The sequence below is a fragment of the Cuculus canorus genome, chromosome 5, assembly GCF_017976375.1.
Source record: "Cuculus canorus isolate bCucCan1 chromosome 5, bCucCan1.pri, whole genome shotgun sequence".
Taxonomy (NCBI): Eukaryota; Metazoa; Chordata; class Aves; order Cuculiformes; family Cuculidae; genus Cuculus; species Cuculus canorus.
In genome coordinates this window covers 34,732,548-34,760,483 of record NC_071405.1, presented here as the reverse complement: position 1 = coordinate 34,760,483, position 27,936 = coordinate 34,732,548, and the positions used below count along the sequence as shown (strand labels likewise).

At 39.7% G+C, this 27,936-nt stretch overlaps 2 protein-coding genes across 15 annotated transcripts in view; one reads left to right on the top strand and one right to left on the bottom strand.

Moving 5' to 3' along the window:
• Nucleotides 1-3,463: 3,463 nt before the first annotated feature.
• LOC104061844 (NADH-cytochrome b5 reductase 2) lies at nt 3,464-16,045 on the top strand. The gene is made up of 8 exons (XM_054068116.1): nt 3,464-3,709; nt 5,170-5,242; nt 7,014-7,120; nt 8,141-8,270; nt 9,677-9,760; nt 10,311-10,396; nt 11,218-11,317; nt 13,102-16,045. The coding sequence occupies exons 1-8, from the start codon at nt 3,464-3,466 to the stop codon at nt 13,272-13,274; spliced, it is 999 nt and encodes a 332-aa protein (XP_053924091.1). The 3' UTR covers nt 13,275-16,045.
• Nucleotides 16,046-16,189: 144 nt separating this feature from the next.
• PPFIBP2 (PPFIA binding protein 2) overlaps nt 16,190-27,936 on the bottom strand; it is a 105,336-nt gene continuing 93,589 nt past the window's right edge. For 9 of the 14 annotated variants that reach the window (XM_054068324.1, XM_054068325.1, XM_054068326.1 and 6 more), the window contains 11 exons: nt 27,380-27,521; nt 25,023-25,161; nt 24,204-24,332; nt 23,481-23,631; nt 23,194-23,305; nt 22,553-22,641; nt 21,496-21,618; nt 20,712-20,837; nt 19,693-19,881; nt 19,166-19,336; nt 16,190-17,568 (listed from right to left, as the gene is read on the bottom strand). In XM_054068324.1, coding sequence (XP_053924299.1) covers nt 17,428-17,568; nt 19,166-19,336; nt 19,693-19,881; nt 20,712-20,837; nt 21,496-21,618; nt 22,553-22,641; nt 23,194-23,305; nt 23,481-23,631; nt 24,204-24,332; nt 25,023-25,161; nt 27,380-27,521 — 1,512 coding nt within the window. In that variant the 3' untranslated portion in view covers nt 16,190-17,427. The remainder of the gene's footprint in view (nt 17,569-19,165; nt 19,337-19,692; nt 19,882-20,711; nt 20,838-21,495; nt 21,619-22,552; nt 22,642-23,193; nt 23,306-23,480; nt 23,632-24,203; nt 24,333-25,022; nt 25,162-27,379; nt 27,522-27,936) is intronic. The other 5 variants (XM_054068323.1, XM_054068336.1, XM_054068335.1 and 2 more) reach the window with 1 other exon arrangement.

The following is a 27,936-nucleotide window of genomic DNA, read 5'->3' as shown; positions in this document are numbered from 1 at the left end:
CACTTCCGCCCTCTGATGGGTGAACATCGGGCGCCTCCGGCGCACTGGGGCCGTCTATGTCCTCAGACGCATTCCCCCTTTTTACAGCCGGATTTAAGAGCTCGCAGACGCTGGTACAAACTTTCCCAGTCATTCCTTTCATTGGGTAATTCTGGCTCAACCCAAAGAAAGCTCTCATACGACTCGTCGTGGTGCGATGAGTTTCAGCCGGCGGATTGGGGGAGGCTATGGCGCGCACAGCGGCAGCGGCAACTTTTGACTCCGCCTTCAGCGCTTGTAAAGTATTAACGACAGTTCGCCAAGTTTCCCCACAGCCCCCAAAAGGCTTTTTGCCCTTTTTCGTGATCGTGCAGTCCCCCCGAACAGCTTTAACTTCCTTTTCATCCTTGTCGGTTCCTGATATAGTCTTTTGCCACAACGTTTCTCCATAATCTCGCCACTCTGTAACAAAAAACATCGTGTGCGGATCAGTAAAGTGTCCCCATTTTCTACCTAAATGTAGAAGTTTTATCAGCAGTTTTGCGGGCAGTTCATGCCCTCTCTTAGAGAGGATTCCCGCAAGTAGCGTTGCCTCAGCTTCTGTTTCCAGCAGTTTTGCGGGCAGTTCATGCCCTCTCTTAGAGGGGATTCCTGCAAGTAGCGTTGCCGCAGCTTCTATTTCTATAATTATCCCTAAGGGGCGAGGAGCGACCTCACACCAGCGTCTACCTTGACTATGCACAGGCAGCGCTTCCCTTAGCCACGGTTTCCCACTCCCCTCCTCTAGCTGCTTACCGCAGTCTCGGAGAAGTTAAAGGCGTCCTGTGACCATCCTCTGCTACCAGATGTCGGAGTGGGAGGCGGACCCGGAGTAACGATGGAGTCTCAGTATGAGTATGATCGTTCTCTCCAGCCACTGATTTCGTGACAATATCTGCCACTTCTTCCCTTGCGGCTGCTGCGAATGTATTTGTCCTTCAAATCCTAATAGGGCTTCCTGAAGTGGTATTACATTTCGTAACCACCACTCTAGGTCTACAGCATTAACTGGAATGCTAATGTCTGCGGGTTCTTGACCGCTGATCTCAGTAATTCGAGATCTGCCTTTTCGTACTAACTCTGCCACAGCTTTGGGTCTGGTTTGAATGCTCGTTTTTGGCTGCACACCCAGAAACACCCATTCCAATACCCAGAATGATTCAGGTTTATCAGTTCTCTTGCTACTGGCAATGGCAGGGTCATTCAGGTCTCTATCCTTCCCAGAAAAAACTAAAAAGGAAGTTATCTCATTTTCTTTCTGTTGACATTAATGGCAAAAATCTTTAGAGATGTGTTTCCTATCCATGCATTTGGTGGCAGTAACCCTACTTTTTTGATGACATTAGTTTAGAACTTTCAATCATTTAAAAAAATATAATTTTATTCTGTAGCTGGGGAAAAAATAATCTCTCTACCTTTATTCCCAAATGAACATGATAAAAGATTTTCATCAGTTTCTTCTCTTCCCTGTAAAGTTTTAGGCAAAAGCCCACAAAACGGAGCATGAGCTTTCAGTGAAACTATGAAAATACTTCATGGTAGAAAGACTATGGACAAATTTGGATTAAGTGTAAGGCACAGCTGTATTACATTAGTGATGGAGTATGTTCATTCTGTCTTTGATAAGCTCTTTGAAAAGGCCTTCGGAGAGCAATGGAGGGCAAATATCCTTTATAATTTTTCATTATGGAGTCTGTTTATGTTCAGTTATGATAGAAGTTGCTATTAGCAAACTATATAAGTTTATGCTGGGAGCAGGTAACTAATAATTTTGTCGCTGTTCTGTTTTGCTTCACAGGAACAAGGTGATTTAAAATGCCTGTAAAGTTTTTATCAGCTTATTAATCTAATACAATTATATCAGTTGGTGTGTTCAGAAAAATAAAAAAAGGTTGTGGGAGGACTACTGATGCTATCAGCTGTGCTAGCCCTATTGAATGCAGTGGTGACGTGCTGATAAATTGATATAGCTTTAAAAAATTCCTTTCATGTATTAGGGGTGCTATCTTTGATTGTTTGCATTTGATTTGATGGTTAGCGTACTTAATTTTTGCTTGACTGCATGATGTTGACCTTTTGTGTTTTTCCTAGTTTTACAAGTGATCTAGTTTTTCTTTTTCGTGTTGTACCCAAATTATTCTGTGATTCTGTAAGCTGCCAATATCTTTTAGCAATAATGTGAACTATTTTGTGATGCAAATGAAATCTGGTTAAATATTATTTAATAAAAAACTACTGTCAATGGAGTTCATGTAGTGGAATTGCATTTTAGTTATTATAAAGTTTATATGTAGTCCACTTTAATTTTTAACAGCTGTACGAGACTTTCCTGAACTCTGCAATCACAAGGTAAGATTCTAGTAGCCTACCCTAAGTACTGAGGTGGGCTCAGGTTCCCTGCACACTTAAAGTCTGGGTATAAACCTTGTTCTGCTGGCATGTATGTAAAAATATCTTCTTTGTAATGATATATGGAAGCAAATGAACGCTTGGCATTGTTCACTGGTACTATGTTAAATATTCGGAATAAAATTCTATATCCCAAAATCTCCTGTTCTGAGCTATGGTTAGCAGGAGCACCTATGACCAGAAGTCCTCCTGCTCAGCTCTGAAATGTTAGTCCTGCTCTGTAGGTGTGCGTGGGCGTGCAGGCTGTAGTCCAGCTGCATTGCCAGTGATGCTCCTTAGAAAGCTTTTGCAGGAGTCATTATTAGAGCATTTCTGTAACTTTTGTTGGAGAGGGAAGATCTTAATCAGAAAATAGAAAGTAAATGGCCGTTGTTGAAGCATGTTTGGCACTAGTACAGAAGAGGAAACGGTTGTTTTCCGAAACCTGGGTTCTAGCTGTATAGATAAACAAGATGTTGAAAATGTTGTTGATCTCTGACTCTGTGGCATTATCTCTGTGAATTCTTGGTCAGTAATTATTTTACTTTGCCTTCTCCTCTTTTTCCAGCTTAGGACAGCATAGCATCTTCCTTACTAAATAATACTGTTCTTGGTTGCTTGCACTCCCTTGGCCTCCTGGATGAAGCCAGAGGAGTAGCAGCACAGCAGCATCACATCATTCCTTACATGTACTCTGCTTGGAGGTATGCACGCCGTGCATTTCCTCACCTTCTCTCCACAGCGCCTCTGCCCAAAAGGATCTGACGATTGTGGTGGTTGAGTGGTACTAGAGAACTGTGGCCTATGGGCAGGAGGGGGCGTGGTCGTTTGGGGGCGTGACCTACGGGGTGAAGGGGCGTGGCCGTTTGGGGAGTGGGGGTGTGGCTTGTAAGTGGGCGTGATCTATGGAATTAGGGGGCGTGTCCTGGGGGCGTGCTCGGGGAGAAGGGGCGCGGCCAAGCGGAAGGGGGCGTGGTCGGTGGGGGCGTGGTCGGTGTGGGGTGGGGGCGTGGCGGGAGAGGGTTGCTGCACGGTGGGAGCCGCGTTCTGGGACGCCATGGAGACGTTTGTGGTGAGGGGCCTGGGGAGGGGAAGGGAGGCGGTGGGGGTGTGGCGGGCGGGCTGTGCCCCCAACTGCCTGCTCTCCTCCTCACAGGGCGCCCCGGTGGTGGTCGCCGTGGCCGCTGTGGCTGCGACTGCGGTGCTGCTGCTGCTGCTGAGACGGGCGGGGCGGAGGGCGAGCGGCCCCGTCACGTTGCAGGACCCTCTGGCGAAATACGCGCTGCGGCTGGTGGAGAAAGAGGTGAGCGCCCCGACCCTTGGCTGAGGGGAGGGGGTCTATTGGATCGGAGGGGCTGAGGAGCCGGGGGTTCATTGGCCAAGGGGGGCTGAGGAACAGAGAGTTCATTGGCTCGGAGGGCTGAGGGACAGGAGTTCGTTCATTGGCCAAGGGGGCTGAGGGACTGGGGGTTCATTGATTCAGGGGGGCTGAGGGGCGGGGTGTTCATTGGCCAAGGGGCGGCTGAGGGATGACAGGTTCATTGGATCAAGGGGGCTGAGGGGCGAGGGGTTTATTGGCCAAGGGGGGGCTGAGGAACTGGGGGTTTATTGGCCAAGGGGGGGCTGAGGGATGGGGGGGTTCACTGGATTGGAGAGGCTGAGGGATGCAGGTTTCATTGGCTAAGGGGGGACTCAAGGATGTGGCGTTCATTGGCCAAGGGGTTCGGGGCTGAGGGATGGGGGGTGGGTGGTCGCTTGATCAAGGGGTGGGCTGAGGGACAGTTGGTCTGTTGGCCAAGGAAGGCTGAGGGGTACTTGGTCTATTGGCCTAGGGCAAATGAGGGACGTATGGTTTATTGGCCAAGGAGGGCTGAGGTGCAGTTGGTTCAATAGCCAAGGGCGGCTGAGGAGCAAGTGGTCCCTTGGCCAAGGGCGACTGAGAGGGGGGTGGTCCCTTGGCCATAGGGAGTCTGAGGGGCAGTTGGTTCATTGGCTAAGAGTGTCTGAGAGGTGGGTGGTTCATTGGCAAATGGTGTCTGAGGGGTGGATTGTTCATCGGCCAAGGGTGGCTGAGGTGTGGTTGGTTCTTTGGCCCAGTGGTGGGCACTTGAGGGGTGGTTGGTCCCATGGATGTGGGGGCTAAGGGGTGGTCGGTCATGAGCTGCCCAACGTTTCAGTGCTAGAGCAGTGTGCAGAGCCCTTAAGGAGCAGCTATGACCCCCACAGCCACGCTGCAATGTTTCCCTGAAGTAGAGCAGGATTCTTAAAAGCATTTGTGCCTACGCTACGGTTTTACAATGGTTTCAAAAGAAGGGTGGAGTCATTTCTTTGTAAATTTAAATCCTAGTTTGAAGCTTTGGTTCTCCTTTGATTTCTGTCCAATGTACATCAGTGAGATAATCCTAACAGCCTCTACTTCTGCATGTTGTGTCTTGCCTGATCTTTGGCGACAAAATATGAAATGTGCTCACTGGCCTTAGGCAACAGAGGGCTTCCAGTTTTTCTTCATATAAACGTGCTGAAGGGATTGCATAGACAGCAAAAAGTCACTCCTTGTGGAATTAAAGAGGAAAAGGCTTTGGTTCTAAAACTTCTGATCTGCTTAAACTTTATTTTTCAAAGCCGTATCTGCTTCCCTTCCTGGCACTTGGCTTGCATGCTAATAAAGAAAGGCTTACTAAATTATATCACATTGAGTTGGGTTTGAAATTCAAAGCAGTGGGGTTGTTGACCTCCTCCTAATATTGTTTGTTTCTTTTTTAGGAAATCAGTCATGATACTAAGAAATTCCGTTTTGAGCTACCTTCACCAGATCATGTATTAGGATTACCTGTAGGTAAGTACTGAAAGCACTTCATTATGTTTATTTCTGGTTTTAGGGTTTATAACTGTACTCATAATTCTTGGGCTTTTAACTGTTTAGGAATTTAATGCTCAGCAAAACAAGGAGATAAAAACTCCATCTAAATGCTGCTGTGTCACAGAGGAAAGTCAGATTTCCCAGAGTGTTTTATTTCTGATCTTTTGTATGTGCTTTGTTCTGCTTGTGTTAAGTTTTCTGGTGTAGTTTAGAACATGAACAGTGAAACTGAACTGAGTCTAATGAAATTCAGTGCTAGTCAGGATATAAGCAGAATGGTAGCTGTCAAAGCTTCTTCGTATTTCTTATTTGTGCCCTCAGTTTGCTGTCAGCTGTCCTCATGCTTTTGATGAATACAGTTGCACTTGAGAAAGAGCACAACTCTTCTGCCTGGGAAACTTCTAACTCTTCTGTGCAGAACAATGGGGAAGATACAGCTACTGTGAATAGAAGATGCTACAATATTCAGAGCCTTTCTGTGCATGCACTAATCTTTGATTTGCATGCACAGGTGTACAACTTTGTCTTGCTTTCTGTAGCATGAAGTTCAGTTCAGACTAGAATTGGCACAGTCGTTTTTCCTGTACCCTGCAAAAGTGATGGCATTGAACCTTGGACATTGGACCTTGAATTCGTGGTAATCTATGTAGGGGAAAGTCTCTGATCTGCAGATGTGGTAAATGTAGCCCAGTTTGTGCTGTGCTGTGTTTCAGTTTCCCTTGATGTATGGCAAGCGTCAGGGCCTTTTCAGTTCCATGCTGTGAGCATGTCCTTCTCATATGCTGCTTGTCAAGGACAGTAGTCTTTCTCCAAGTTATCTTCTGACTTGTATGGAAAAGTGTAATTGATGTGTCCACGTTCACTAGGCAAATTATAAACAAACTGAGATGTGCCCTGCAATGCTTATGTATATCCAGAATTCTTAAGCATTCAGGAATAAGATTGTGAAATTGTATAGGCCAGATTACTTCCCGGGAGATTCCTTACTTATACTTCTTACCAGGATCATTTTGGTAAAAACAAAACTGTTTTCTGCCAGCACTGTTGACCTTTTTTGTTTTTCCATACTACTATCTAGATTAGTGCCATTTGGCTGAGGAGACTATCCTTGGCATGGAGTTTCAGTTATTTTAATCAGGAGAAAGGAACAGGTGCCTTTCAGGGTCTGCCTCTTGGAGCTTTAGGTTCCTAGCATTAGGAACAATCTGTGGACAGCAGCGTCCAATGCTGTGGAAGCTGCAGTGCTATGCAGGCAGGAGTTAAGGATATGGCCCAAGGCTTTGTTCTTGAGGTCTTTGTGTAAAATCTCTGGGAAGCTTGCTCTGAGAGATTGCTGGTATTAAACTGTAGTATTTCTTTCTTTCTTTGCCTATCTGAACTTGTCTGTCCTTACTTTCACTTCATTAACGTGCATGAGAACAGCAAAGCCCAAAATATAGAGAGCACTTAAGAACGAGCAACAAACTTTCTGTATCGCTATTTTACTATCAATTTCCTACCTTCCTAGTGTCTCATCCTTGATTCTCTAATGTATCTGCTCCATCCAGTTACCACGTGCTCCAGAAGGTCTTTTTGAAAAAAGAAAAGGGACCAGATGTTTTATACAAAATTTATATGGTAAAGATTTTCTTCATTGTTGATCATGTTTAACAGGTTACAATACCTGTCCTTTCTTATTCTTTAGGCCTAAGAAAAGTTTGAAACCAGGGATGAAATAAATAATCAGATCATAATTCTTTCTCTCTAGGACAACATGTTTATCTTTCTGCAAAAATTGATGGTAATCTTGTGATTCGAGCCTATACCCCAGTTTCCAGTGACGAGATAAAAGGTTATGTTGATTTAATTGTAAAGGTAATTTTTTATTTCCTTTAATATAGATAAATTGCTAACTCGAAGGAAGGAAAGTATTTCATTTTACTGAAATACAGAGTTTGTTTTATTTGATCTTTTTTCACATAGGATTACTGCATGGCAAACAACTCATTTCACATTATCCTTGAATAATAAGTTGTATCTTATGTATCTGAGAAATGTCACTGAGAAATAGCAGAGGCAGGGAAAGTGAATAAGGGAATCACTTCTTTGGCAGTACTGCAGGAACTTCCCTAGTATCTTTTATTTGGCAATGCCCAAATAGGGATCTGTCTCTCTCAAGCTGTTTATGCTGTTACTAGTACTTACTGCTATAGCCATAAGCAAGCAACAAGTCAATAACCATGGCTCTCTTTAGTGACACTACAGACATTCTGCATCTGTAAGCGTCAGAAGTTGTGTTAATTTGTTTATTAAGAAAATGGGATACAGAAACAAGGGAAATCATCTAAGCTACAGAATGCAGGATGATTTGATCCCAGGACTTTTAGATTTTTCTAATCCTTTTCTATGGTAGTATTTGTCCTTAGGTAAAAATCTGTGTTTTTTTTTTCTTTTTGCATGCTCTGTTTATCATGTTGCAGGTATGGCAGATTGTTATTAACCTATTACATGCTTTGAAAGGTGAAAAAGCTGTTGTGGCTCAAATCTCTGGGAAAATCTTAAAAAGAAAAGATGCAGCAATCCAAAGGAGTCATTATAAAAATGGGGTAACATAGGGTTCTTGCTGGAGCAAGAATGAAATGAGGGGATCATCTGCCTGCCACCTATTCCTATTAGCCTGCCTGCCTAAGAGCATTGGATCATTTGCATGAGAGACCATTTTACTTATTTGGCTGCTTCTTGTTATAAGGCACAACATATAACTGAGAGCAAAGAATTGTCACGATTTCTTTCTTGGATGTTAAATTTCAGACCTGCAATGTTGTGTTCTACAGTTTGTTATACTGTCTGCAGGAAAACTAGTGGTTGATATCATATGAATTGTTATTTTTACAGGTCTACCACAAAAATGTGAATCCCAAGTTTCCAGAAGGTGGGAAGATGTCCCAGTACCTGGATGAAATGAAGATTGGAGATACTATTGATTTCAGAGGGCCAAATGGACTCCTTGTCTATAAGGGGGCAGGTACTGTGACCTGGAAGGTGGGAGATCAAAAAGGAGCGACTTCTATTGGTTATTTTCAGAGGTGTTTTGTAAAACTTTACAACTCTGTATAGAGAATCATTTTTTAAGAAGCGGAAAAGAAAATCTACCTTTCCTGGTTTTGATCAAGAGCCCGTCAGAGTTGATGTGATGGGAAAGAGTACTCTGTTCTCTTTGGGTGAGGTTGTTGTCTCAGTCCTAGGACCATATAATTAAATCTGAAAAAAATCACTATTGCATTATATTACTGAGAAGGTTGCACTGGAAATAGTAGCTCAGCTATACATATGGAGAAAGGGGCTTCTTAAACAAGGGAGTCTGTGGCCTAAAATGTCCTCTGAGGGTATCAGCATTGTTACTGAATAACCTGCTGACAGAGCGCCAGCTTTGTATTGTGATTAAACCAGGTCTGAGTTGACTGGGATGAAAGAAGTTCAGAGGAGTAATCCCCTTTCAAGATGTAAGTGAAAGATTTTGCACTGATCTTGATTGAGAGGAACTGTGCACTTATCCCTGTGAAGTACAAGTAAAGAGCTCAGTGCTTCTCTGGATCATGACCCTTTATGATGAGTAATACACTGATGAATCTGTTTTATCTCGGGAAACTAGTGATGCACATTTTACAAACTTTCCTTTCTGTTATGCTTTGGCTGCTATAAAGAGTGCTATGACAAGTGCTTTTCATATAAGGTGCTTTTTGTATGAGATACTTTTCATAGGCTTTTCACATTGCTTGGTCCTTGGAGATTAATTCAGTTTATGGTTTTGTGACAGTTCTGAAGCCAGGGTCTACCCAGGTGTGGAGCAGAAATCAGCAAGGTCTTAACACAGGATACTAGAAGACAGTTACCAAGCTGACTGCGAGTCTCATGGGGATCTCATTAACTGGGAATGAATTACAGTAATAAAGTGCTTGATGATAAAAGTATGCAAGGGCTCAACATTCCTGATTCTCATCTTTGCAGGGATTTTTGCTGGTTTAATACAATGCAAGTGACACACGCAAATGGCTAGATCTGTGGTCCAAGTGAGGATGATGAATACGGTCTAAGAAATCTGCATCTCTGTAGTAGGAGGTGTTGTTACCTTTAGCTGACGCTGTCATCCACATTTGTTGTGTTCTAGGCACTGATGCGGGAATCCTTGAGTTTATTATAAATTACGTTGTATAGGAGTAAATCAGTTGTTCAAAGCTCGGATGGGAGTTTACAGAGACAAAGAAGGTCTCTGCTCTCTACTTGGTTCTCAATGCTGTGCTGAGTCCATTTAACATTTCCAGAAGGTCTGTCCCAATTAATTGATAAGCTATAGTAATTTATTCCCATGGAAGTTGTATCCATGTTTGTTTAGGAATTAATGTTTCTATGTGTTTTGAATATTTCTTCTAGGTGCCTTTCTTATCAAGCCTCATAAGAAGTCTGAAGCAGAGAAAAAGTTTGCAAAGCATCTTGGGATGATAGCTGGAGGAACAGGTAAAACTGCTCTCCTGACATGGAATGTCTAGAAAACAAAGATGTCTTTATGGATGTGTGTGGGGAGATTCAAACACTGTGCTTTAGTAGCGGAGCACTTCCACCTGTATTTCTTTTTATTAGTGTTTGGTGATACTGAGGCTTTCAGATGGCTTGAGCTCGATCCCAGGAACTAGCAACTTCAGAGTTTTAACCTTGATTTACTGTGTGACCTCAGAGGAGTCACTTCATCTCTCTAAGCTTCAGTGTCTATGACAAAAAATATTTTAGGAGAATGTCTTGAGAGTAAAAATACTGTATATGATCGAGAATGCTGAAGAGAAAAGCCTCAGATACAAGTATTGTGGTTTTGGTTTTGTTTTGAAATAATTTGTGATGATAGAAACCCCTAGGCTCTGTACTTGGCATGGATTAGGTATTCAAAGGTATGTAGCCCTGTGCAAACTAAACTTCTGCTGAAGACTGAAGGAAGGCAGTGTATTGAAAACTGCAGCTTTAAGTGAGTTTAAAGAAATACCCTTTTTTATCTATCTGCTTTGTTTTTTATCAGGAATAACTCCTATGTTGCAACTGATCCGTCGTATCACAAGTGATCCTAAGGACTCCACAAAATGTTACCTTCTTTTTGCCAATCAGGTGAGTATGCAGACTCATCTGTTTTGCTTCTTTAATGGCCTGCTTTTTCTGCTGGCCCCTGAGCTTTTTAAACTGATGGGATATTGAGCTCTGGAGGAAGCACTGGTCTGCATATTTTATACCCTGATAGTCCCTTTGGATTTGCATTTTCACCCAACATTTATGAGAAAATATTATGTGACATGGCACATTTAAAAATAATCACTGTAGGGAGGGGCAGACAGTGGTTGTTATGTAAGTTCTTAATCTTCTGTCTTGTTAAAATAATTTAAGAAGGAGAAACTGAATAAAACGAATGAACCATAAGGCCCTTTATAAATACCTCCTGGTGCCTTCATAGTTTCCATGATCCTCTTTCATTGTTTAGAACATGGCTCATCATAGCTTCGCTCACTCTCATTAATACTTCTATTAGGAAATAAGTAGTGTGAACAGATCCTTATCCCTCTGCTCATTTTACTCCTTAACTCAAGGGAACGGGATTTTACTTCATTAATGTTTCCACAGTTAACCTTCACCATGCTGGTACAGAGCTGTATTTGCCAGGGTTGGAAATAAATCCAGCTAATTGTGATTTTAGCCTGGATTAAAAAGTTGTTCAAATTGTCATCTTTAAGACAACCCTTAGGTGGCTATTAAGTCTCATAGTTATTTGTTCTTAAGCTGAGTGTACAGAAGCCTGTAGTGATGACAGCCTATCATGTATCGCTCTCTTGGTTTGAATGAGTTATCACTGCATTTGTCTTGTTGAATGCCAGAATAGCTCATGTAAAAGGGCATCTTGAGATGGTTTGGAGCTAAACAGCAGTCTCATTTTGCAGACAGAAAAAGATATATTACTGAGAGCTGAGCTAGAAGACATTGCTAAGAGGTATCCTGATCAGTTCACGCTCTGGTATACACTGGACAGACCTCCACAAGGTAGGCTACCACTACACGTTGGAAATGCCTTTGTTCATTGCTGTACAACAGTCAGAATTTTGCTCTTGTTTAAGGGACCATTAGTATCGCATCAAGTCTTGTCTTACACTTTTAAACAAAGAACTCCATCCCCTCAGAAACAAGCCTTACCACACCACCTGCTTCAAAAAGTGATCTCAACCAGGTGCGCCTTAGAAAGTGTGAATGAATAATAACTTCTGTTGCATTGGACATATTACTAAGTGGATCTTCTGATGTATTTCATGATGTGCCAGTTTTGGGGACTTTTAAGCAAAAGTTATAGCCCTGTTTTGTGCTCTCTGCCAAATCAGGTTATGTGAGCATTCAGTTGGCATCAAATTGCTTAATACATGCACATCTTTGTTTTGCACCAGCTTTAGATACTGGTGAAACAGAGCTGCCATGTGTCTAGATTAAGGCATTAACCGTTAGGCTGGTGTAGTTCTGAATCAGGAATGGAAGGAGAGGATGAACTCTACCCATCTCCTTTGAAACTTGGGTATTCATGTTTGCTGATGTTGTAAGCAATCTGAACTCTTACTTAACAGAGTAAGAGCCAAACTGAGTTAGATCAAAGTTCTGTACCTGTTGTCAGCAGTAGCTGTGAGTAGGTGGCCAGAGAATAGCCATCAGTAGGCCTTGATACTCTGGAAGAGTCTTTAATTTTTCTCAGTTCTGAGCGAAATGTGTCCTTACAGATATATTATAGTAACCCTCAGCGGACTACTTTTGTATGAACTTACTGTGTCTCCTTTGGAGCCTGTGTGAGCTTTTTGGCAGTCTGTTTGTGGTTCCATAGGATTAGCACTTTTGCGTGAAGAATGACTTCCTCTGGTTTGCATTTACCTCTTAGTTCTCGTGTTAGAAGAGAGTGTGAAAAGCTGCCTATCAAGTGTCTTCATGTTACTGATTTTACAGATATCCATCAGCCTTATCTCTTCTATCCTGAGGTTTGCTGGTCTCCATACAGCGATAACAGGCCTTTGCTCATCCTTGTCCTCTCAACCTTTTCCAGCTTTGCTATGTCTCTTTTTGAGCTCAGCAGAGCAGAACTGAACAGCACTAGTCAAGATGCAGGCAGACTGTATTTTTACTTTGATGTTGTGTTCCTTTCCTGATACTTCTTAACATTTCATATGCCTTTTGCCGTTTTCATAACCCCAATATCTTGCTCCTGATAAATGAGCTATGTGAAGGTGGGATTTTTTCCTACTTGGCTCACTTTAAATGGCAGATGCATTCACTGATATTACTGCTTGAAATCATTTAGCATATCTTTCCTCTTTTAAAATTTAAATTTTTCTTTTATCACTTAACTACACAGCAGAACTTTTGTCATCATCAAACTTTGTAGGCTCGCCACTTGAGCTCTTTTTCCAAGTTTTTCTCTTTAATATATTGGATGGCATAAGTCTCAATACCTCTCTCTGCACAACTGCCCTGGGTGACCTCTCTTCACTGGAAAAGCCGATTTACTCCTCCTGTTTACTTCTGCCTACTGTCTAATTTCTTTTAAATCTATCATTTATTCATAGCCTTTCATATCTTATCAACCAGATCCTTGTTACTCACATGCTTGTTGTCCCTGCCGAAGGGGACCACTCGGTTTGAACTCTGTGAGAGATCTAACCCTCCCTTGGCTTGCAGTGATGGTGGCATAACTTTGCTGATTCTTCAGCTGCTTACTGAGTACAACACAGGCAGTTAAAAAGGCTACAGCTGGTCCACAGATTCAAGTTAATAGTTTAATTTTTTGGTTTCAGATTGGAAGTACAGTTCTGGCTTCATCACGGCAGATATGATTAAAACCTCCCTCCCTCCCCCTGGCAGCGAGACACTCATTCTCATGTGTGGGCCACCACCTATGATTCAGTTTGCATGTCAGCCCAGCCTGGACAAACTCGGCTATTCCAAGAGCAGTACCTTTTCATATTAATGCCAATGTTGTCTGATACCTTTTCATAAGTACTGCATATTTTCCTATGGGAACAACTGGTATGTAACTGTGTAGTATTTCTTTTTTTGTGTCTGTTTTTAAACTGCTTAATGTGGATTTTAACTTCATAATTATCTTTGTGTGTTTTAATACTAAGAAGCTGAAAGATCATCTTGAATTGTGTGGAAGTAACTTAGTCTAAGTTCTTAAGTTAGTATGAAGTGTTAATTCTGAGGAAAATAAATAAATATTAATAGGACAAAGATAAAAAACCACTTGTTTTTTAACATGGGTATGGAATTTGGAGAGGGCTGTAAAATTGGACTATTTGACTGTGCTCTATAGGTAATTCATTTAGCGCATCCTGGAGAAGAAGAGTACAAACAGTCTTTTTACTACCTAGGAAGTCACAGTATGCTATTGAAAAGTGTCTGAACAGCATTTGAGTGACATGCAAATTGCTTATTACTGTAACAGAAGTTCTGATTAGTGTGAAATTTCTTCAGGAGGATTACATAACTTCATGCTGTTTTCTAACAGTCTTAGCTAAACAATCACTGCCAACTGTATATGGAAGCTTGGGGCTGCATATACAAACAACTATGCAATGATTTGAATGTCAATGTCTAAGGGTAGTTCTTGCTCTTTTGGCAGCTTCATAAATGTCTTTTGCCTAAGAGAAAATATGGTTTCTACGTCCAGTTGTAAGCTATGCTGAGTCAATTTTAAGCTTAGCTAATGCCTCATCTCCTAACGTTTAACTCTTAGTCTTCAGTGCCTGAAATACTGTGTGTTCATGTCCAGGAATTAGTTTATACTACATTTGTTCTAGGGTGTGACAAATCTCTGAGGCAGAGGACTTGTTTCTTCAGGTGCTAATGAATACATTTTGTAACTATATTTCTCCTTTTAAAGCAAACACATTCTAGCTGAAAATTGACACAGGAGTTTGGTAGTTCATCAGTTACATTTGTAGCAATTATGCAAAGAAAGACGGGGGATTTGGATTGTGATTCTGGCCCCTGTGAGAGATCAACCAGGTATATTTGTTAGAATCATTCCACAGCCAGTAAAAGATGGAGCAACATTCAACATTTATTCTTAACAGTCAAAAAAATAAGCATTTATGCTTATGTTATGCTAATTAGGATTTCTTACTATATACATTAAAAAGAATCAATAATTTTGTAGTTTGAGAATTCACAGCCAAGTTAGCGCAACACCACACTGTTAAAAATACCTCATCAAAAGAAATCTGAAAATCTGCTTAGAATACCCCAGTGATATTAAGGCTGCTTCTGTTGGAGCAGCTTATCCTATTTGTAGTGCTGTAGTAAGTCCGTTGGCTAATTAACCTGACAAAGCATTTCAAATGCCCGCAGTACATGATCTGGTCACTAATTGATCGCATTGCCAAATCAGAGATGTACTCGACTGGAATATTCAGTACCTTTTATTAAGGTACATTTTTAGACTGGTGGGTAGACTGAAATCTCATTCCGTTGTATTTTCTATTGTCATTTAATTGTCTGAAAAAAATTTGCCTCAGTTATACCGTTTTGGACAATAAAATCATGTGTTTAGCTTCCAAAACCTGACCATACAGCACAGAGTCTGACATAGAGTGAGGACTAGAGTAGATCACCTTTAAAAAGCACCACTGATGAAGCCTTGACTGCGGTGGCCTTCCAACCCAAACCATTCTGTGATACTTCTTGAAGAGCCCTTACTGCAGACTCTGGCCAGTACCTGAGATTTCTTCTTTATTTGAGAGGGTTGTGGCTGGGAGTGACCTGCCCTCTGGCTACATTAACAGGTAAACCAACACCCTGCAGGGAAGAGCAACGCAAAGCATCCATTTATAGACTAAGTCTTTTCTGTACAATTAGGCAGATTTATTTTCTGGCATTTCCCTGTTTACTAATAGATCCTGTTAATACCTTATTAATACATGAGAAACACGTAAACAGGTGCTACATGTAATTGCTGCTGCAAAGGAGAACATATCACCATGAACAGCTCCTAAAGTAAATAGTGAGAGGCCTATTTCCCTCTGTTACAGCATTGCAGTTCTGCCTGTCTTGGTAGAATAGTAACAGATCTATTTTGTCTGTATTTTAAAGAAACAAAAATCTGTTTTATTATGGTACTTGCCTGATGCTCCTTAGTCACATTTTACACATCACAGACCAGTAATGTTTGTCTCCTATTGGTAAATAAAGTATTCTATGAAAATCTATCTGTAGCTGGAATTAAGAGAAAACTGAAAGTGAACACCACTATTGTTTACATCACCAATTCTCATGCAAATATTACAAAAGTGTTTCTACTGTAGGCTCCAGTCCTCGGGGCTGTTTGCAGCTATTTTTAATTAGGTGTAACTATGGAAAGAAAATAGGCTTACCACCATCGCTGTCTTCCTGAGACCCCATGCTGTTTCAGGGGTGGGGCTCAGAAAGCTTTATTTGAACTGTTCTGGTTGTTCAGAAGGCTTATGAGCATCCTGATGCTTGCACATGGTGTCAGTACTAGTCTTAAGACAAAATGTCAGTGTACAGAAAGAGCCCATCCGGTAGTTCTAGTTCAAGAACTGTTGTTTAAAACCAAACAATGGATCATGCTGGAAATGTTATTGCACTTACCCTACAGATTGCAGCAAACACCATTCTTAAGTAATGTAAATGTAATTGTGTTGTGACTGTTCCTTGATTATGAACATCTTACTACATGTACAAAAAATCACGATTAAAAAAAACCCCATGTTAAATGAAGCACCAGCTTTTGAGTTTTTCTGGTAGTCTCAAAGTTACACTTCCTGCTGCAGTTGTTCAGTATCTCTCTGAGTTAGGTAAAGATTTGTGAATGTGCCGTATTGATTGTCATCCTCCTGATAAAACTACCTATAAAGCCCTTGCTTTTATGTTCCATTCTTCCCATCCTGCACTACGCTTAGAGGAAAAAGTGGGCAGGACATGTGTTAGTGAAAGGTATGAGAGATTAAAATCCTTTTATGGGAAACAGTCTCTGGCAAGACTGCAGTAGTAATTAGTGGGCTACTATCATTGCACTCACCATCATCCATTTAATTTCTAGGTGGCTCCGATTAGTCTGCATGGAGCTATAGAATATTAATGATTCCTGCATTACCATTATAAAAATAAAAAATTACAAAAGGTCTTTCATGTACCAGTACACAAACATACCATGTAAAAGGTGACAGAATAAAAGGATACAACATGTTGCCAGTCTTGGTTTTCCAGACTCTGGATAGGAGTCCCACTTCTCTCAAAAGTATTTCACATTATGAAGTATTGAAAATGGCATGGAGGAGAGTTACCTGTAATGTGTTGGTACATTGACAATATGAAATGCTAAGTGGTAAGTCGCAGTGGCAGAAGAGAGGTAAAGTTTTCCTGCACCACAGCATCTCGCTTCTCCTGGCCATCCCTCTGGACAGGCATGAGGTATTATTATTACATTGGTCACGTTGAAACATCATCTCCAGTCTTCAAAGGTAGGTGTTAAAAATCTGCTGTCATTCAGCATTTCATCTTGACTTAACAGTGTCTGAAAAAACAAGATGTGAACAAGTAAACGTGTTCAGTTAGAGGCTTGCAGTTAAAGAAATCCAACTGTAATGAGATTAGACTCACAACAGAGGGGGTTAGAGCCGCATAAAATTACAAGGAATCTCTTGAATGCAGCTTTAAATAAAGTATTATTTGCTGGAAGAAGTTCTCACTAAGATTGTGTGTGTGGCATATGAATGACTCAATGTGATATAATTCTTCATTATAGCTTTCAGTCAATTTTTTTTTTTCTTTAATTAGCTGCTAGGGAGTCAAGAATTAATACTCATCTTTTTGTTTGCTCGTTTCTGTGTAAACTTTCAAGTCTGTACCTTTTTGATAGACTTTGCTGTAACTGAGGCATGTGAAGGTTGTTACTTGCAAAAACTTTGAAGAATTGGTTTCGTTTAAGGGGGTGAATGTCTGTCCTTGATTCAAAGAGATAGCAGAGTTCCCGAAAACTTAAAGTAGTCCTAAATGAAACTAAATTTCTAGTGCAATTTAAAAGCAGGATTTTTTTTGGACTGTGAATGTGCATCCAGGCTATGAAGTAGTATTAAACAAGAATAGTGACCTGCTTATTCTTAACTACCACCAGCAATGATCATTCTAGCAGAATACATTTGTGACTTTAAAACAAGAGGGAAATTAGTACATACCGTAAGATGGCTTATGCCTTGAGAAAGGGCCCCTATTTGCATTACTGTTCCTTCTGAATGTTCCATCTGTAAAAGTATTCAGGAACTAGTTCAAGTCAGACAGTACGTGCAATTTTATTCACTCTACATGCATCTTTGGGAGGTATCTGTGCCTGGACAAATGAAGGTGTGGTAAGTTTAAAAGCTCTGATTTCTGCACATTAACAAAAATGCCTCCATGCTATAAGGTATGTGAAAACAGATTTAACGATAGGGACAGTGAATCCTGATTTATAAAGATTGATTCCATGAAACCTGAGCTGTAATTCACACAAGAAATCAAAAAGCTTAACAGATATTACCAGTGAAGTGTACTATTTTCCAGATAGTGTGACACTTGTTATACTTCTGGTGGTCATCCTTCACAGGCAAGATGTAGAAGTCCTTCATGATATGGTACTACCTATTCTTACATAAAAAGGTTATCAGCTCTAGGGCACTGAGATTTCACTGCATGACCACATGCCCAGATATTCTGCTTAATGGCAAGACCATGCTCCTAGAAAAAAATCCAGTATTTTTGTAATGCTTGAACAACCGCACGGCATCAGCTCTTGGTTCAAAGTTAATGCATTCACTTGCAACTTTTAACTGTGCAAGTGGACATTGATACTAAATTACAGTCAGGATTTGATATTGTCCCTACTTGGGAACAGTACTTTATATTACTGAAGCATACATTGAAAAAGACAAGGGTTAGATAATGAACATAAATAAGGTGTTAGATGCAGTAAACCATGCAAATGACAAAGATTACTTTCACAGTTAGTCTTGTCAATTTTGTGACCATTCTCTTAGCAGGCTTAAAATGTTTTTATCTTACTTAAGGGCACTGGAGATAAGACAGTTTACCCTAGCTGCCCTTGGGTGTCGCTAAAGTTCATACGTGCTTCCAGAAGCTCCATTTTTCAGGGTTTACATCCCTTTACACAACAGCAAAGTTGAATAAGATTTGATGTTTTTTAATCTTCATCATTTGTCTGTATGATGTCTAGACAATTTCATTCAAAAGTTCACTACTACATAACAAAAGTGAATTATTTAAGGATTGATTTATTAATAATATTTTTCATTACTGATGCATTGTTTTCACTTATACCACCTAAGCATAACTACTCCCTGCTGTACATAATGAAAGAAAAATTCAGTTGGATTCTTTGATTGATGTCTGTTAAAAATATACAATCCAGTTGTACTTTAATATATAACTTGATAGCTTTGTACAAATTAGTTCAATTATATTTATTACATTAAAACCCACCCATAGACATATTGAAAAAAATAGCGTGCCGCGCTGAGATTACAAAAGCTAGAAGTACAAAAGTCTCGTTTACTGCAACCACCACCTTAACTGTCAAAATACATAGATCTTCATGGTGTAAAGGTGTTCTATTCCTGAAAAAGGGCCTGAAGATGGATGAGTTTGTTATGATGATGTTCATTAAAAAAATTAACCTGACATTCTTAGTACCCGAATTCTTTCCAGTGTCCATAACCAATACTTTCTCAGTAAGTTCATGCGGATGTAGTGAACGGTTTGTTATAGGCTAACATTTGGTTATTCGCAAGCTTTGGAATGCATGGAGAGGATGAGATGAGAATGGCATCAGTCCGTCTGTCCCACCTGATCCAGTTCCCTATCCGTGAGTGGACTGAGTCCTTTGTATCCACCATGTTTTTTTTGAGTACCATTTGTAGCAGCTGGGCTTGTATCCATAGGACAGATGTAGTCTGTTGATTCATCAAATTTCTTTTTTCTTAAGTTTCCAAAATGTGAAAATCCAAGTTTCTTTGGCTATAATAAGACAACACGAGTTTTGAGTGAGAAAAATGAGGTTTGCTGCTATACTCTAGTCCTTAAAGCATGTCAAAACCCAAATCAATTTAACTGTTTTCAGACTGGGAGTTACGATTGATGATAAATACATGCAGATAGTGTTCCTTCTAAGAAAAGACAGAAGGGATTACCTGTTTTATTTCAAAAGTTGATTTAAACAGATATAAATTAAATGCTTTTGTATCTAGAATTAAGGAAAATTTAACACTCCTAGAACTGACCTTTCCCTGCTCATGTTTGTCCTTTTCCTTTATAAGATGAGGTAAAGATAATCTGAAATTCTGAAATATCTCCATTTTGAAAGCAGTACGTACCCGAACTTTGGCAGTGGTGGTCAGAGGTGTGTATGCTGTTGACTCTGTTATTTCTCTTTTTTCTTGTTGTGTCTCTGGTCCAATTAATACATTAAAATTGGTCGTTAGGTGGCGTCGCAGTAAGGTCTTTTGAGGTGGAATATTCAGCAGCATTGCAAGCGTGTCACAGTTGAAGCGAGGTTCGAGAATCTAATAAAAATTGTAGAACAATTATTTTTATATGGTTAAATAGTTGCAATAGTAAACCATAAAGGCGTTTATCAGAGGAATTTCTCCTTACTAATCTGTCTACATCAGACCTTTAATGACTTACTTGTGATATGATACTCATGAGGGTTTGAATGGGAAATACACAAAAGTAGGCACAAAGAAATGCAGAGTGTGATCAGGCAAATACACATTTCTATTTACCATCAAACCTTATATTTATCTGATTGAATAAGGTTGCTTTCAGAACTCTCTGCTCTACTCAAACTGTAAACAATCAGTACAATTTTTTTCTATTTCATTTTTGCAAAAATTCTACAGCAGGAGTAGCATGGTATTGCAGAACTCTGACTTTACTAAATTGCAAATAGTTCTGCATGTTTTGAATTAAAAAAAGAGGCTATTCCTGCCATTGCTGGCAAGACTGCTGTGAATTCAGGACAGTTACTGACTACAGCTCAGAATTCTCTTAAAAACACTGAAATACACATTCAATACCTTATCAATTAGTAACTGTCCCATGGTACAGCTTGTTTGTTTCTTTTTTTTATGTACTGCTGTTAAACATTCATGCACAACTCAGTGCTGATTATTAAAAAGGCTTTAGCAGTTCCTCTTTATTTTCTTTTTTCCTTTGTAAAATTAAGATGCATGGATGAGATAAAGAGGCTCTTTAGAAGGCCTGATAGTGCTGTCATATTGCAGATGTATTTATTTCCTCCTGTTTGACAAACACCAGATAAAAGATGTTTTATATTACAGTCTGTCAATTTTTAATAGACATGCAGTAAAATGTTTAAACAAGTTCTTACAATCAGGCCACCGTGCACTCCGCTTCCTCGAAGGTTTGGTGCGTATTCTGCCAGATCAACTGATCTCAGCCATTCCATTACTCTGTGATTGGACCACTGAACTACTTCTGAATACGAAATGTTATTCTGTTAAAGTAAACAGAAAAGATGATGACAGTATAGCCTGCACAACATGTATCCTTAGTTCAGATAAAAACATCATTCCTCCTCTTCCTCAAAGAGCAGTATTTTTTCCCTGATTCTATGGTATTCTATTTCTGTTTGAGACCTCTTTCAAACACTCCGTGACAAGACGGCAGCTGAAACCACGCATATTGCATCAAGTAGTGTAACAGCAGAGATTCCAGATGCTTGGTGTAAAAAAAGGAGCATTTTGAGAGCGGTGATAGTGTCAGTCTCTAATATTAAAAGAATAAGCTATGCTAACCAGCTAAGGCAAAAACCTTACAGTCTTTGAGAGTTAAAAATTAGGACAGGTGAAGAAAAGACTTCATAAATTATTTCCCTAGAAGTTTAATCAACTTTTTTAAACTAAGCAAATAATTTTTAAAGGAAAGTGAATGATAGCCAACTTTCAAGTGGCTCAAGCACTTAAAGACTGAGTAGATTTTTATTATCAGTGAGTAATGTTACATTCCAGAGCTAGAAAGCAGCATAGCTACTGCTTTAGAGGCAATTCCCTGGTAGCAGTGATTCTATTGTACACTGCTAAATTTCTGTCCCCTTTAGCTGGGATCAAGTAATTAGTGCTTGTTTAAAATAATTTATTTAATCATTCTTTCACCTCCTCAGCTGGTCTCCTGCGTAGACAGTTGGGGTTAAAACCGTTGACATGAAGCACGTGAATGGCACATTTAATACTCAGATGATGCAGCTGACTGGTGACTTTCAGAAAGAGAAGGTCATTCTGTAAAGGAGAAAGTCTTTTAAATGGTACAGAAAACATACCAAAACAGGTGCTTTCCCCTAAGAAAAAAAATTCTAAGCTTGCTATGCAGTTTTATATAAACCACAGCAACTGCAGTTCACATTAAATAAAAGTTTATATTTTAAAAGTAGTTTTATAGGGTGGAGGGCTTGGGGGTCACTGTTGTTTTTGGTTTGTTTTTTTTTTTTAAACATTGCATTGTGGCAAGACCTGGCTAAAAAGCGAAGGAGGGGTTGTAATGTATTAAGTAAGATGCAGGCTCATAGATAGTTATAAAATATTTAGACTTTTTGTGATCCAAATAAGACCCTGTTGTGGGTAGGATCTTTGCATCTAGCAACACACACCTAACCATGGAACAGCAGGGACCATGCTCCTATAACAAAAGCTCCTTAAGCAGCATAGACAAGGCTGCACTTTGATAACAGCTAAATTAGGCATTTTTTTCATAGTATAGTTAACAAAAACAAATACTTAAATACCCAGACCTGGGCAAGAAAAATGTAAGAGAGCACAGCAGCTATGTGTAGTGCATGGTTTGCTGCTAATGTGGTTGGAGCTGTACAATTCACTGGATTTGCTGCTTACCTTGGTTTACTGAATATTGTTGCTAACTTGGTGTGGATAAAAACACACTCTGGGTCATTTTAGGTCATTTTACCTTTAACTGTGGTGTGATATATGAAATTGAAGGAAAGACTTTGCACAAGTTAGCTATAATGCATCCTATGACTTATTTTATGTACCTTAGAAATAGTAATCGTGCACTAGCAACACAAAGGCATTGCTACTGGCACTATTTCTGTCTTGCAAAAAATTCTTTAACTGCTTATGTTCACATGAAAATTCTAAGATTCTTTGCTCATTCTGAAGTTATATTTGGTTAAACTAAGGAAAAAGGATTTTAGCTTACCACAGTTAAGTACTGCAACATTCTCCCATCAACTCTGGATTCATGAAACTGGTCTTTGTACTGAGGTAAACCAATATCATCAAGCCACCCTGCAGATACAAGAACAGTAGTGTACCCAGGTCCAGAGCAGTGAGAATGAAGCCCTTCTCCCCTTCTTGTCTGGACTGGCTTCTTCTGAGGCATTCACGTAGTTCATTCTACTTATTCACCTTTCAAAAGGACAGCTTCTTACCAGAAGCCTAAACCCAACACCCACCAAACAGCTTTGTCTGCACTACTCCTGTGATGTCTTACATACAGTGTGTGACTGAGCACGTACCTTCTGCAGCATAACGCAGCTCTTGCTAGACTGAGCACCCCCCCAACTCCATTTACTTCATAGAGTGGTTTGAGTTGCAAGGGACCTTAAAGATCATCTAACTCCAACCCCTGCAATCTGAATGACAGTTCCCCTTGGAAGATCTTACTGTATTGCTCTATACAGCACAAAAATCCTCATTCTGTGGAAAATTTTACTATGTTCAAAGTCCGTGCTCTTATAGATGTTTGGTAACTGCTTAAACAAACATATATTAGGCAGCCCTCCATAGGGATGGGGAAAATTCCTTTCCAAACAATTCCATGATAGGTCAAACACTTACGTGTCACCCAGATATGATCAAGTTGTGCAGACTTCTCATCTTGTTTTGCATTTATTGATTTAACAGCCAAAACTAATTTCTTCCTGTGCAGTGGATGCTTTATTCCCATTTCCTGCAACAATAACCATTAACAAAGAGTTTGTCTTGCCTCTGGCTCTTTTCATCTCATTAAGAATCTACAAAAACGGATACTAGGTATTTCAGAAAGGTAGAACTGCCAGTTGTTTGAAGGGGTCTGGTTGTACAGAAGCAACAGGTTTGCTTGAGAGAAAGTTACATATTACTACCTTTTCCATGTCCTGAGGTGTCGCAGTTAACAGTGTATGGCCTGAAGTCACCCACTGCCGTGCAAAAATGACGTACTGACCAAGACCAAAGTCCTCAAGCCAGTTACAAACTCTTTCAGTGCTCCACTGAGCAAAGGGAGCATTGTAGTCACTGAAAAGTAAAAGAAATGTTTGAAAAATCATAAAGGAAAGAATTATGGTTATTATCAGAAAAGACATCATGTGCCAGAGGCAGTACTACAATGTATGTATTAGTGTGCTTTGTTCAGGGCAGAAATAAAAGCCAACAGCCCTCTCACAGTGTATGTCATAGTACTAGTGTCCTGTTACTTTGGCTGCCCAGCCTCAACTTGTGAACAGCTGGGGGAGCTAGAGGGTGACTAAGAATTTCCCATCTTCTGTTTGAAAGAGGAAAAAGGGAATTGCTGAATCCTCACCACTTTGCAGGTATTCCCATGGGAGATGATAAGGTTTGTTTTTCTTTAACAGGGTGAAATATAATTACACTCCAACTAACAGCTAGTGCTGCAACCTGCAATTTAAGGAGTGCTACTCAGGATACATTTACTACCAGAGGAATTCTTTCCAGTTGTTGCGGAACTATGATGATCTGTGATAATGATAATGATCTATATTGGCAAAAAAGCATTTCACATGAGGAGGCTGTTCAGCACATTTAATGATACCACAAAATATGCTGTGCAAGGTGAAAAAGTAACTTGCCTTTTCTGGCCTTTGGTTTCCTTTGATCTGGATAATCGAGGTCCAGCTGTTGCACGGAGACCACCTCTTCGAAACTCAGCCAAACCCAGGTCATCTGCAGGGAAGTTACCTGACTGAGTTCTTCTTATTCTTTCAAGACAAGAGTGCCGAGATAGTTGTGTTAGCTTGCAACAGAAAACGTTTATTTCATATGGAAACGTTTATTTCATATTTATGGAAACTATAATGACAACTAGAATCTGTGTTAATCTTCCTGTAAACCACAAACATCTAATTCAAGTGGTAGCTGAAGAAGTTCCAGGCAAACGCAGTCCAGACCTAACTCTGAGAAAAGCTCTGCAGAACAGGCACAACCCAATTACAAATTCACACTGGAGGCCAGGCTCATAAATGTCTCATGTCCTGAATGAGATAAAGCAAACAAAATACAACAGTTCCCCTGCTTTTTGTTTCTTCTGTTTTCTGTCTTTTTTTTTTTTCTTTTACCGTTGGCTTCTGCAATGAGCAACTTGCTATCATTTGCTTTTTCATAGCTAATGAAACTGTTTGCATTCTAAACTACTAGCGTTATAATAAAAAAGCAGTGTATTATATCTTCCAGCAGCATGACACTGTGAACATCACCTTCCATCTTTCCACACCCTATGTGCATGTGAGACACACCTGTACAGTCACAGAACTGCTTTATCTCCTTTTCCTGAATTGTACTCTATTCATACCGTATATATTGTAGCTTTTGCTGACAAATAAATTCATTCTCAATTGAAATGCTTTGACAGGGAACTAAACAAACAAATAAACAACAAAAAATAATCTTACTTTCCCCAGATTTTCCTGATCCCCTTTGGACTCTTTCTGATTTCTTGAGACAATGGAGATTGTGGACCTGAATCCGTTCCCGAAGAGAGAGGTGAAAGGTCATCTGAGACTACAGTACCATCCACATTTTCTGTTTCTCCTAGGTTAACAACAGCAATAGTCACATTTTATACTAATTATTAACAAAGTTGTTATCTGGTAAACTAATTTTTAAATGCAGAACATAAAAAGATACTTATAAAATTGTTCTTGTAGCAAGAAAACCATGCTCAGAAAGTGAAAAAATATCAGCTGTACATTTGATACAAAAAAAAAGAAAAGAATAAAACACTGGGTAAAATTGTTATTTCAATAATTTGTATTTAAATACATTATATTAATTAATTCAAGGTCTTCAGACTGAAGCAGACTCTTCAGATTCTTCTTGCCTTGCCTATTATTAATACCAAAAATCCTCCATCAAAAAACAGAGGGATTTTTTTTTTTTTGTTGACTTCAGTGAAAGCAGAATGAAGCAAGGAATACGTATCTTTAAAAAAATCCCATCCAACTGCCATAAAGCAAAAGTTGTTACTTCATTTCAGCACTGCACTTCAGGAATTCAGTCGGGACAGCCCACTTGGTATTAGTATTTCATAGTGAAGAGAAAAGGAGAGGGAAAGGAAAAGGAAAAAATAAGCAGCAAAATTTATGTTTAAGTTGTATCTTGTTTGGATACAGTACCTAGCACTGGTGCACTGACACTCCTGATGCGATCTTCAGTCATCCAAGAAGCAGAAAACCAGATGAAGCAGCAAAGAAGATATAAAACACCAGCAAAATAAAGTTACAGGAGAGCAAAGAAGTAAGCTAAGCATTAAAAGCAGAAACAAAAAGAAAAGAAGCAGTTATGCTTGACATGAAAGTGAATATGGATTGGTGCACACAAGCCCCAGGAATTCTGTACAGGTCATCTTAAATAGATAGGGATGATCATTTGCCTGTTATGGGATTTTTTTTTAAACTATTCTTAGACAATTTTAACACGTTAAGCATATACTACAGAGCTCCATAAAGCATGCAAAATATCTGAAATGAAGCAATGTCTAAGATCCCATCAAATTCCTCTGAAATACAGATTGGAGGTGTAATGGCTTTACTGCACATGCATGAAACAAACCGACTTGCACAAAAAATTTGTTAATTCTATAAATTCTGTTAATGACAATGAGTCATTGCTTGTTTCTAGAAAAAAAAAACCATTTTCCTTTACAACATCACCCATCCTTGGATAATCTTGCAGTTAAGACATAATAGCATGGCTCATGCATTGCCCAGGATGTTGCAATCACAGACAAACTCTCTAAAAAAACCCCTAAACAACCTATTGAAATCTTGAAACTCCAGTACCTTAGCTGCTTTTAGGACTACAAGGCCTTAGAAAAAGCAAAGAACCACCCTTCCCCTCAACTTTTAAAGTGTAGGATCACATCAAAATCACAAGGGATACTCCTCTGCCCGAGCTCCCAAGCTCTTCAGTCCTTGGCAATACTTGTTTCTGTGCCTCACTGTAATAATTTTTGTCAATAAATCTGTGCTTAAGGTGTCACTGCAAAGAAATTAATATAGGCTTCCACACGTGGCTGTAGTTGTGAAATAACAATATACTCGTATTTTCAAAATCCACTGATGTTTTTCTGCACCTTGCAATTTAATTTTTCACTTGTGGGCCCTACACGAGCTACAGCAACCAACAGTGTGAATACTAGGACTTTTTCCTAAATTGTCCACATTAGGACTAGTTATATCATAAAGTTTTGCACATTAAAATGCAGTGGGGTGGCAAGGGAGAGGTTGGTTTGTTTTACAAATGTACACTAGATTGGTCTATTAAAAAGTACTGATATACTTGGCTGTTCATTTTTGCTTGCTGGTGTTTTTAAGAAAACAAATCAGCAAGCTCAGGGGAGCAGTAGAAGCATGTCTAGAAAAAACACTGCTTATTCATACTGTCAATATGCATGCAAATCTAGAAGTTCTATTTTAATTACAGATGTGTTGACTTTCAGAATGTTTCACAAACAGTGAAAAACAGCATCTCTTCATTACTTATGCTGTCAAGGATGTCAGCAAATTATATCATCAAGCGCAACAGAAAAGAACGCTCTAACTTAAAAACTATCCTCTACTCTCCAGTGAGTGAATGTGGAATATTTTATGTGCATTGTTAAAAAAAGAAATACAACATTCCCTAAGTGCATCATACGAATGTCATAGTCCATTGTTCAGGCATAGCAGATTCCATTATGTCCCAATTCTTCAAGACAGTTTGCTTTTTCTCTTCTACATGACCCTCTCGGAGGGGTGTGGATACATACTTAGGCCCAGGATGCTGTTGTCCTCATCGTTCATGCCACCCCCATCCGGCAAATTACACGTTCCCTGCTCTCCATTCTGTAAGGGTCGAGGCAGCTTTCCTGGCAAGGTTTGATACTTGCTGCCTTTCACAAGCGGTTTACTCTGTTGTTGTTTTTTTTCAAAGAGGAAAAAATAAAATAAATAATTAAATTTAAAAAAAAAAATCAAATAACTCCTAGTATTTGCAATCCAGTACAGAATACTTGAAAAGTTGAGAAAAAGTATTTTAAGTTCATGGTTGAAAATGACACCACCCCCCCCCTTCATGTTTGTTCTTGGAAATAATTCAATTTAAATACTCGGCTGACAAAGTTTTCTAGCAAAGACAGAGCCTTCTCTTCCCTCATATATCCCTTCCACTTCAGCCAGACTGTACATTACATTAAAATATAATATACATTATTTGGTTTTGTCCTAAGAGTTTTTCTAGCAGTCTCCCTTTCCTCTAGGACCCTGGCACTACTAAATAATTTGGTCCTTCTAAGGTAAATTTTGATAGTGCCAGTAATGCATTTAG

Coding starts and splice junctions, on each gene's coding strand:
- LOC104061844 (XM_054068116.1), top strand. CDS start 3,464: ATGGAGACGTTTGTGGTGAGGGGCCTGGGGAGGGGAAGGGAGGCGGTG. Junction 3,710..5,169: donor TGCGGCTGGTGGAGAAAGAG/GTGAGCGCCCCG, acceptor TTTCTTTTTTAG/GAAATCAGTCATGATACTAA. Junction 11,318..13,101: donor ACTGGACAGACCTCCACAAG/GTAGGCTACCAC, acceptor TTTTGGTTTCAG/ATTGGAAGTACAGTTCTGGC.